The sequence below is a fragment of the Gossypium arboreum genome, chromosome 7, assembly GCF_025698485.1.
Source record: "Gossypium arboreum isolate Shixiya-1 chromosome 7, ASM2569848v2, whole genome shotgun sequence".
In the NCBI taxonomy this organism is placed as follows: domain Eukaryota; kingdom Viridiplantae; phylum Streptophyta; class Magnoliopsida; order Malvales; family Malvaceae; genus Gossypium; species Gossypium arboreum.
The window spans coordinates 96,853,501-96,865,659 of NC_069076.1; the positions used below are offsets into that span (position 1 = coordinate 96,853,501).

Below are 12,159 nucleotides of genomic sequence, written 5' to 3' on the forward strand. Positions count from 1 at the left end.
AGGGATCTGCACTTGAGAGATTTTCATTAGTTTCCAGATTACTGAAGCATTTTTAATTAATTAGAATCTTTTTATGGCCTTTAATGCATATGAAGTAATGTAATGCAAATGCATGAATGCAAATGAGACATCAAATTTTATTAAATTCCATTTAGAAAACTTTACTAGAAAATAAAAGTCTTTATATAAAATTGAGTTACAAATAAGACTTCGTCCTAATGCTCAGAACTTTAATTTTCTTAAACAATGAGGCTAGCACCTGCCCCCGATCTGACTCTAACTCGTATTTTACGGTTAGTATGTCTGCTTGTACTGCCAAAGCCTGCAAGTAATCAGCTACCTCCCGAATCTGGGATATGGCTTCTCCCATAATGTAATCTCTATTTCTGACTTGGTCTTGCGAATGGTGAAGCTGTTCCTTCCAACGCTCCTCACTTGCTTCGAAAAACTCAATCCACATCTCACAATTTTGTAATGACGCTTCTAATTCTTCGATTTTTCCTTTCATTTCTTCTACCTTGCTCAAGCTTGCTCTCAAATCTATTGTGGTATTACAGCTTCGATACAGATGAAGAGATTTCTCGAGTTCCGCCACTCTAGCCCTTAGTTCATCTCGTTCATTTCTGCTTTCCGACAGACTCTTCTCTAAATCTTTATTTAGTGCATGAGCTTCTCAAAATTTCCTTTCCCATTGGTCGGCTTTGGTCTTTTCCTCTCGAATTTTCTAGCGCCATTGTTCTGATGTTTTACCTAACCCAGTAGTCCTCATAGACAGGCGTAACTTCTTATAATCTGTCTTCAAACTCTCTAAATCTTCTTCAGCCTTACTTTTCCCTTTTCTTAACTTTTCAGCTTCTGACTTCTGAACCTTAACACCTAACCCCAGATGCATCTTTTCTTCCTCCAATTGTTCGATCTTTTTTCCGAGCTCAGAACTCTTTTTCTCGGAGTCTTGCTTTATAATTTTCAACTCTGACGGAGCGACTTGTAATTGTTCCTCCATTGGTCGGGTGCTTTCTACACTTGGTCTAGGGATATTGTCATTGACTCTTTTTTTAAACCATCCATTATATTCAGGTCACCATGGAACCAACAGCCAACCTCTTCATCCAGTGAGTTTGCTTCCAAGCATCCGATGGTTCCCAAACTTTCTTCTTATAGTGGTCACCTTTATAGGAGAATTCACACTAAGCGAGCCTGTAAGTCGTGGGTACAAACTACCTCGATTTGTATTGCCTTAATGTAAGCAATGGAGTATACCCGGTAGCTCCCCAAATTCCTAACAATGGCACCCAATCAAAGTTCCCACATCGATACAGGATCTCATCGAGAACCATCCAAAATGCTCTCCACTCTATATCTCCCGCATTGAGGTTTTGAAGAATTTCCATCCACTTTTCCTCTGAGATATCATCTCTCATTTGTATGGCTGCCTCCTCTTTTAACGGGGAATAAGCTTCAGAAAAGACCCGATAAAAAACCTTGCCCACCTTCCAAAAGTGCCCATGAAACCACACCATCAACAGCTGCCCACATCCAATAAACCGCCCATCATTTGACTTCTGACACATGCTCAAGGATCTGAACGTCTCAGCCAATATCGCAGGTACAGGTGTGATTCCCTTCTCAAGATGATCGAATAAGTCAGTGACTACCTCATTCACGTGCCTTAAAGCCTTAAGAAAAATTACTAATCCATAGATGCTTAAGGCGAATATATCGACCCTCTTTCTTTCATCTGGATGTGTTAAAACCAAATCTCTCAAATTTTCCCAATGGATACATTTACTATCTCCCTTTTGTTGAATCCGAGCAGTGACCCAAGGCTCGCTCATCCCTAAAATATTCATCAATTTTTTCATAAATGTTTGACCATTAAAAACCCTGGCATAAGCTTTTCTAACTTGTACTTTTGGACACTTGAGCAGGATAGTATATTCCTCCACGGTAGGCACTAAATCCACTTCCCCAAAAGTGAAACACTTGTAAACAAAATTCCAAAATTAAACTATAACTCGGAACATGTGCTTGTTCACCTTAATATCTAGCAAATAAGATATATCACCATAGCTTTGATAGAATAACTGTTTGGTTCCTTCATCCCACCGAGCCCATATATCTCTCAACTCTTGCAACTCATTCTGTGCTACATTGACGCGAGTGAATTCCTGCAACTCTGATGTATATCCTTTTGTCAAGCTATCTCCTTTCTCCGATTATAACTTCTCTGACCATACGCAGACGGTCGCATTATCCTCAACTTTATTAAGAAATTCATTCTCCATGTTAAACTTTCTAACTTAGTAATCGAATACGAATCAACACCTCCTTTAGTATGCAATGTCATGCAAAACACAATCAAAACACAAGTTAGTATCGAATATAAGTAATAAAATACAAGCACAACAAAGATAATTATAACGCACATATGGGCAAGTACAAAGGTTCACTATATGTGGTTCGGTTTTAGAGTAAGGGTACCCGAACCAGCAGATTTCTCGATCCTCACCCATTATAGGCTCATAAGGATTGAGTTCGGTTCGGGGGAATACATTTCCCTATGACCTTGCGGAGATGAAAATCTCACGAAATCATAGGTACGGATGTATCCCGGAAGCAATCTACTAGCCCATGCGAAGGTGAAAACCTCACGAAAGCATAGTTTCTTACTCTCACTTAGAAGGTTTGACCACAGCGGTTATGCAATGCAATGCAATATTATTCTACAAGACCCAAACCATAACAATCATACAATCGAATGCAATTGAAGAAATCATGATTTTAAAAAAAAATTTTCAATTCATTGACAAAAGGACAGCTGTTAATCGATTTTATGACTTGACTCTCTTATTGGTCCCCAGTGGAGTAGCCAAGCTGTCAAAACCATTTTTCGAAAACGGGGATCGACTTTGGTTTTGAAAACGAAAACCAACATGGGAGTCGCCACCGATCTTTTATTAGGTGTGATTGGACCACCTCATAATTTAATTGTTTTAAAACTTTTTGTTTTACTAAAACAACGATTTTGGTCTACGAAAATTGAAAAAAAGGGGTTCGGGAGTCGGTTACGTACGAGGAAGGATTAGCACCCTCGTAACGCCCAAAATCAGTACCAAATTGATTAATTACTGTCCTTATGTCTGAGATTTAAAGTTATTTTTGAAATATGGTTCCTTAAAAAATTTGAATAATTCAAGTTGGTCGTCAAAATTCTCTTATTTCAAAAGAATGCAGCATCATATCCAACACGATAGGACACGATATTTTATTCTCTTGAGAACACGATAAATTTTTTACTTTCAAAAATCTATATGTTGAAAATTACAAAAGGATGTCTAATTATTTAGTTTAACGAGAAACCGAAACCCAACACGGTAGGGCACGATCCCTCGAATTTCCAAACATTAGACATTGCCTTGTTTTAGAATTTAGAGAATATGAATGAAATTCTAAAGGAATAACTGATTATCTTAGACAAACGAGAAATCGAAACCCAGCATGATAGGGCACGATTCCCCGAATTTCCAAGTATCAAACATTGCCTTGTTTTAGAAAATTTTATCTCGGGATAACAAAACGTCACATCCAATGCGTTAGGACATGACATTTCGAATTCTCGAGAATAAATTTTTTATCTAAAATTTATGTATTTAAAAAAAAAGATATTCAGTTATTTAGATTAAACGAGAAAAATCAAAACCCAATACGTTAGGGCACGGTTTCACAGATTTCTAAATACCGAATATTGCCTTTGTAAAAGAATCATTTTTGTGTCGAATAAAGGTTAATATAATATGAATTTGTAATAAAATGCAAAAACAGGCTACGATGATGATATGTGCAAATAAAATAAATGCATTAATAGTAAATTATATAAGAGACAAGCATAAAGGAATTAGCAAGCACACGAGCTAATTACGATCAAAGATAACAAAAAATAAAATAAAGAAATAAAATAAAAAATACATAAATAAATGATATATATAAGAATAAATAATGAAAATAATGATACAAATAATGAAAAATATTAAAATATAATATTAGAATATTAGAATAATAATAATATTTACAATAAAAAGAAAATAATAAAAATAATGTACTAATAATGTAATAGTAATAATAATAGTAATAATAAAATATAATAGTTAATATATTATTAAAGTGATACCAAATGAGTACAAAAAGTAAATAGAATATATTAATAATATAAAAAAGTAGCAAATAATAAGTATAATAATAACATTAGAAAACAATAACAATACCTACGGTAATAAACCAAATAATAATAAAATAATATTAAATATGATATAAGAATTATATTAATATTAAAATAATTAATTTAATGATAAAGGCATAAAAATGAACAAAAAAAAGGACTAAAATCGAAACAAAAATATAGTTCTGGGGCCAAATCAAAAATAAAAGTAAGACGGGGACCCATTTGAAGTGCGCGAATGACATGAGGGACTAAAAAGGAAATTTTCCTTTCCCTCCAAAATGTTGCGCTTTACACGGGACCAAAATGTAAACGAAACAAAATGAAAGGGGCGAATTTAAAAAGCATAACAAACTTAATTGTAAAATGATAAAAAAGCGAAGGGACTGCGCGCGTAAATTTCCCATTTCCAAAAAACACGCGGATCCTAGCTTAACTGGGTCGGGTCAGGTCGGACGCATTAAAACGGCGTCATTTTGGCACTGAGGTTTAAGTCCAAAACTACGTCGTTTTGGCCCCTATATAAATACTAATTTTCTAAAAAAAAACAACAGCATTCTTCTTCCATTTTTTTAAAAAAAAACTCAACCCCTTAAAACAAATCTCTCCCCCTAACAATTTCCGATGGGGCTCCGGCGTATTCCTCCTCCCCGCATGGCCATCGCCGGCCACCTTGAAAATTTCAAAAAGGTATTTTTTTCTCTTTTTTTTATATTTTTAAAATAATATGTATTTATATATATATATATATATATATATATATATGTGTGTGTGTGTGTGTGTGTGTGTCTGTGTTTATATGTAGACAAAAGAAAGAAAAGAGAATAACAAAAAGAAAAGATTCAAAACTAAAGAAACTTAAATCACCTTTTTATTTCCGATTTTAATTTTCTCTTTTAGGGTCTGTTTTTGTGCTTTTGATTTAGTAGAGTTTGAACCACTTTTTTTTAATTGAAAACCAAAAAAAAAAAAAACCTCCTCTACAATGCATTTAGAAGGTTTTATATAGCTGAAAATAAAGATTACATTTGATTTTGATTTTTCTTTCTTATTTCTACTATTTGGATTGTTGTCTTTTCTCCATTAACGTGTGCAGATGGAGCAGGTGGCTCAGCGACAGCGGCGGTGACAGTGGGTTAGGTGCGGCGTCGTATGCTAGGGGACTAGGGTTTGAAAAATCTTTGTTTTTTTTGATTTGGGTCTTAGGTTTAGTTTAGGTTGGGTTTAGGTTGGTGTTTGGTTTTTAGGGATATTGAGTTGGCTGATGGGTTTAGGTAATGTTGGGTTTAATTTTTGGGGTTATTTGGGTTATTGCTTTAGCCCGGACCAAAATTGGTGTGTACACCATATATTTATTTTTTAAACACTCTCATCCATTATTATTTTATATATATTATTTTTATTAAGTTTTTCACTTCATGTATATTATTTGTTTAAGGTTTGGCATGGGCATACATCATTATTTTTATGTACATAATTGTCATTATATTTGTATTTATTTTGGTTTTAAATTGTTTTGTATAGCATTAATTTTAAATTTCAGCTCATAATATTTTTTAAAATTCATTTATATGATAAACATTATATTCTATGCATTAATTATTTTTATTTTCATTCATTTTATAACCACCCGTGTTTCAAAAAAATTCCTTCCAACGTACGGAAATATTTCGTGTTTGGGAGTTCGAGAAATTGTGCCCTAACGTGCTGGGTTTCGATTTTTTGTTCAACCGAATAACTGAATATCCTATTTAAATTTCATCCATATTTTCTTAAATTAAAGACAATATTTTGTGTTTGGAAATTCGGGAGATCGTGCCCTAACATGCTGGGTGTCGATTTACAGTTTGACCAAATAACCGAGTACCCTTTTTGCAATTTCAATGCATGAATTTTAGAAATTATGAGATGACCTTGGTTTCGAGGGTTTGAATTGTCGTATCCTAACGTGCTGGATGTGACATTTTATATTCCTTTGGAACAAGAGAATCTTAACATCCAATTCGGGTATAATCAAACACTTTAAAATGGGATTGTATTTTTAAAATTATTCTAAATTTTCGACATTAGGACATTAATTAATCGATTAGGTACCAATTTTGGGCGTAGTGAGAGTGCTAATCCTTCCTTGTACGTAACCGACTCCCGAACCTATTTTCTTGAATTTCGTAGGTCAAAATCGATGTTTTAATAAATCCAAATGTTTTACAAGGTGGTTCGATCATATCTAAACAAAAAAAGATTAGTAGCGACTCTATTTTTTATTTTTTAAGTCGATTCCCGTTTTTCAAAATAAAAATAGTTTCGACATAAGTAAACTAATATATATACTAAATTATGATGCATTCATGATGTCATGATGTGAGTGATCTATAAATAAATTATTAAAAATTATAAAAAGTATTAAAAAGAATTATTTAACTTTTTCATTTAATCAATATGTATGAATTCTTAAATCAATTAAATTTATATTTTTAAAAAAAATTAAAATCTCGATCCATTCTTAATCTAATCCGTGAAGCTTCATGGTTAGTTGCAATCCACAAATGGAAGGTTGGGTCTTCGAGATCTTGCAAGACAAATTATAATTATATATTGTTATCTTTTAATTCCAAGTCTAGACCATGATAGTAGAAACCACCGGAATTCCTCTTTAAAAATCAAAACACCACAACCTATCAACCATTTTTAATCATGCCAATTTCCATGCAACAATTATATTAATTAATTCTATACTGCTTCTCTGCTCCAATTAGTCCTTTGAATTTGATTATTGAAAATTTATTATTAAATAATAACTTGAATTTTTATTTTTTTAAAATTATTCAAAACTTAACTCGCATGTCGTATATGTCCGTGGCTGATGATGATATCCCAAATAATGATTTGCTCAAGTATTAACTGAACCATTATGGAAATAAGAAATATCCCAAAGACAATTCAGAAGGTTGAAACCCTCTCAGCAGAAGCATCCTGGGCAAAACTCTCCAAGGAAACATATTAAATCATCGAGATAATATAATTTTTTGTATTTAAATTTAACTTTAGTATTTATGCTTTTAATTTTTTTTAACTTACAATTAGATTCATTTTGATTTTTAAATTTTGATTCTATCAAAATTTGATGATGTAGTCGGTGTTACTAGAATAAGATCAGATTGGACGGACCGAGATTGATCAATATGATAATTTGAGCAAAGGGGTTAGACCAATGTAGTTTAAAACCACTTAAAACTAGTAAAAATTGAAAATCAAGACAAAATCAACTATTAAACAAATTGATTCGATTTAATTTTTTTTAAACTTTTTAAAAAATTTTAATTAATTATTTAAATATTATTCGTCTGGCAATTAAATTGATCGAACTAGTTGAATTAAAAATCATTGATCTAACTTGTTCAACTATTGGTTTAATTATTAAAACACTAAATACAACACAATCTCTTAGTATCATATCATTAAATTTATATATTTTTGAATAAAAAAGTTGACGAAATATTTCCTATCAGATAAGACAACACCAAAATCTTCTTCAAGTTGTCTCCTTGGGCTACCGGCAATGGCGATGTCAAGCCCAGAATCCTAGAGGACTTCTCAAAGCCAAGCCACGAGATCCAAAATCCGACACGATTTCTATTTTTTTGAAGTATAAAATAAATCTGATTTCCTCGATTCTATATCAAGGATTTGAAAAAAAAAAAAGATGGACACGTGGCGTAAACTTATTGGTAGGATTGATAAAAACAATGGATGCTAATGAGTTACTTACCACTTTGGCTCATGTATTACAACTTTCGGTACCAAATCACCTTTTAGTAGTAATGATTAAGAAAATGGGCGGGTTCAGGGAATTCAAGTCATCATTTTTAGGTTGGAGTATTATTAGGCTCAAATCTCTTCAGCTTGTTCCAACTTCAGCTTCTTTTGAGTTGAAGTCTTTTTATGGGGTTCTATTGGTATAAAACTAAACCTAATAAAACATTGCCAAGAGTATTCTTTCATTTTAAAAATAGTTTTGATAATTATATAAAATTTAATAATGCAATACTCAATAATTAACGCAAATCAATCACAATATCAAAAGAAAAAAATTAGGACAAATTTTTACGTAAAATTTCTTTTAAGTAAAGGATATAAATCACAGGATTTAAAATTCACTATAATAATAATAAAAATCTTACTATAAGATTACAATGCAAAACTACAACATGAGCTTATAACTCGACAAAGATTATCAACAAGTAATCTCAAATAAATTAAAAAGAAAAATTGATAATATTACCAAAAGGAGGCTGACTTGAAAAATGGAAACCTAAAAGAAATTCTACCATACATAAATGAGATTCCCAAATCTACTAACCACTGAAAAAAAAAAAAAAAAGTCAAATAAACATCAGATAAATCTCGATCGAAGAACTGACCAAAACTACAGTTAAAGCTGTTTATTTTTTTCACCTTTCTCTGTTTTCATTTTGACATTTGTGGCACACTCCAAAACTTTTTTTAAAGCCGACTAAAAATACTATCCCAATACTCATATATATTAGAGCGAGCAGTTTTACGGTACATTCTAAAAGTATACTAAAATTTTAAACGTTTAATTAATACCAAATATTTTAACAAAAACAATAAAAATTTTGGTACGTGCCAATATCAAATTTTCTAACAAAAAATTAAAAATTTTAATAAATATTAAATATTTACGTTTGCATTAGGGGTGGATGAGAGAATTTTGCTATTAAAACACACGAGTAAAGGGCCAAAAGCCATGAGGCACCCACATAATGGGACCTTGGGCCCACACCAAACAGGTTCGGGTTGTTTCCATTCGGATTATTTCACATTAGGTGTAAATACATTATCTAAATATTACATTTCAATATAACTTAATAATTTATTATTAAAGAATATGAAATTTTGATAGGATATAATAAAATAAAATAATTATTATTTAAATTCTAAAATACATGTTATATGTATCCATATTTGATGACATAAATTATATGTTAGAAGTATAAAATTTTAGATCTAAGTTTTATTAATTAAAAAATTATTTATCTCGACTAATAAGAGTTTACACCTATTTTTTTTACTTTGGTAATATAAAATTTAAACTTTAATGTACTTCTGGTTTTTATAATTTCTCTAATCATTTTATTAATAGTTGGAATAAGAAACATATAAATATTTCTTAGTTCCAAATCATCTAAATTAGGAATTAAATGGTCTAATATAAATTGATGTTCCATGATTAGAAGCTAAAATTATGCGATTAAAATGGAAAGAACTAAAAATTAGATACTAAATCATTGAGGTTTTGTGTTTGTGTTCTAAAATTACTATTTCAAATAAATAAACAAATAATTCTGTAAGAAAATATTATAATTTTTATAAAATTATTTAATTAGTTTATTTTGATTATTAAATTTAGCTTTGGATTGGTTTCGGATTTGAATTTTTGGGTTAAACTTTTACAAGGATTTTTTAATTTTTTGATAAAATTGAATTTAAACATACTTTTTGGCATAAAAGAAGAGGAAATCAGCCTCTTTTGTACCAAAAATGGCACAAACGATGGAAAAGAAAGAAAGTGAATGCTTAACACATCATACTCCACTTGGCTCTACTAGAAAGCACATTTAAAATCTGGCTTAGAGATGGATATTTACTAGGGCTTTGTGAGTGGTTCACCTACAAAGTTCCTTTCTAATCAACATTTTAAATAAAAATATGATGGATTTTTCAATATTTTACTCCAGTGTGCTCTTTTCTTTTACCAAATTAAGTGTAATCACAAGCACTTTTTACGGTAAAGGTTGAACAAATTTGGGTTGGCTACCACCATTGCTCCACTTCACTTGTTTACATCATTATCTTACCAAGAATTATTTATTTAAATATGAGTAGTGTTGATGTAAAAAATTAATAAAGATGAAGTCAGATAATCTATCTGAACCAGTGAGTCAAGAAGAGAGAGGAGATTAAAGAAGGTAGAAGAATAAAGATGATAAAATCGATGCACCTCTTTTGTTCGTGTTTAAGTTTATATAATGGTTATAGGATTATGTGACCGTCGTATTAACATATCAAAGTTCATGGATGAGAAGCTAATCTCTTTTTTGAAACGAAGAAATAGAATCAATTCCAACATTTTCATTCTTCGACTTCTTTCTCTCTCCTCTTCCTTTGATGACTCTCCGTCTCACACTAATGAACCGACCTCATCCCTCATTTTCATTCCTTTCCATTATGATCTTTGGTATCAACAAGTACAAAAGTATGGTGTACGACGGTTCGAATGTAAAGAAAATGTTTAGAAATTGATCCAACACATTGAACAATCAAAGCAGAAGAAATGAACAGATTTTGCAGCACCAAAATCAAACGACCAATTATCATTTTTTTTAAAGTCAGATTAATTGGTGATTTGCAGTTAATAGTCCATCTCACAAAACTATAATAAGTCAGATTAATTGGTGATTTGCAGTTAATAATCCATCTCACAAAACTATAATATGGAGGATTATCAATTGGTTTTAAAGTATCTAAACATTCATGCTATTACCAGAAACTTACTTCTATGGATAGCTCTAAATACAGATTAACTTCCCAACTCTTAAAACAGACAAGAAACAAATTTAAGAAGCAATAAAATGAGAGATTATGGACCAAAAGCACTATGAGAAAACATACATCTACACTCAACAATCGGCACATCTGCCAAATTGTGGCCTTGGAGTGTGACGATAATTAGCTCCTGAACCTGGATAATCATTCAACTCCATAAAAACCCTTCCTTCCTTTGAACTTTTCTCTGCAATTACCTATGAAAAAACAAAAAACAATGATAACCCATTAAAGGTTTGATTCACAAGATTCAAGCCTTTTAAACTGGTTTTGTTTATACCGGGTGAGGATTCTCTGGAACATGATGAACTTGAGGTCCATGCACCAAGCTTTCGATTCCTTCAAAGCAAAAACATGAACTTATTAGGGCATGGGGAAGATGATTAATTTATAACAATAATAAAGAGAAGAGATTAAAGGGTATGATTTATAGAGGATTTACTTGTAACCGAGACCGCATTCAAGCTTATAATATGAGAAAACCCTAACAAAACAAGGAATAGGTGAAAGAGAGTTCTTTCCATGGCTGACTTGCTTTCTTAGCTAGCTATAACAGTCTTTTCTTGTCAACAAACTTCAGTATTGTACACATATAAAAAAGCATCACACTTAATATATACTTTTACATTATAGACTTTTCTAGACATTTATGATGAATGGTGATGATGATAATGGAAGCAGGTAATAATTAAACCATATTCCAAAGTGAACTCGTTTCCAGTTTCATGAATGCTTTTAGAACCCACTCGTTTATCAACCCTTCATAGACCACATTGTAGTAAGAGTTTAAATCTAGGAGATAATATGATTGAGAGAAATATTCTTTATGAATTGTGAAACATATACGAAGATGAAATGTGTGTAAGTTTTATGTAGAATTAATAAATAATAATACGATACATTATCGTTAAATTAAATGAAAAATATAAAAATTTATAAATAAATATTAATAATTTTATTTAAACTTAATTAAATATAAATAAATATTAATAATTCTCCAACTTAAGATTTTAAATTTAAAATTTAAGGTTTAAGATATTAAATTTAAGATTTTAACATTTATTTATAATTAATTAATAGAAATTATATTAAATCCTTAAAAGTTTTGAAAAGATGGAGCACAATGTAAAGGTGGAAGGTGACCAAAGAATGTTGTTTGTGGCAGGCAACATTTAAAGGCCTGCATTTATTTAAGACTAATGTCTATGGTGGAAATTATCATTAGTATTTAATCATTTGGCTTTTTTTAAAGTGTTTTTCTTTAAATTTAGGTTGATTTATTAGGTTTTATTATTATTAATTAGTGATAATTATAT

At 31.0% G+C, this 12,159-nt stretch overlaps 1 protein-coding gene across 1 annotated transcript; it reads right to left on the minus strand.

The window, feature by feature from the left end:
- Window positions 1-10,662: 10,662 nt before the first annotated feature.
- On the minus strand, window positions 10,663-11,650 carry LOC108487588 (uncharacterized). Its single transcript, XM_017791962.2, has 3 exons — window positions 11,286-11,650; window positions 11,124-11,182; window positions 10,663-11,040 (listed from the first exon to the last, which is right to left on the minus strand). The coding sequence occupies exons 1-3, from the start codon at window positions 11,365-11,367 to the stop codon at window positions 10,918-10,920; spliced, it is 264 nt and encodes an 87-aa protein (XP_017647451.1). The 5' UTR covers window positions 11,368-11,650; the 3' UTR covers window positions 10,663-10,917.
- Between the last annotated feature and the right edge of the window lie 509 nt (window positions 11,651-12,159).

Bases quoted from the DNA above. Each gene is read 5' to 3' on its own strand.
- LOC108487588 (XM_017791962.2), bottom strand. From the start codon at position 11,367: ATGGAAAGAACTCTCTTTCACCTATTCCTTGTTTTGTTAGGGTTTTCT. The intron at 11,183-11,285 runs GTAAATCCTCTA...TTTGCTTTGAAG, and splicing joins GAATGCGGTCTCGGTTACAA to GAATCGAAAGCTTGGTGCAT. The intron at 11,041-11,123 runs GTATAAACAAAA...GTTTTTTCATAG, and splicing joins TTCCAGAGAATCCTCACCCG to GTAATTGCAGAGAAAAGTTC.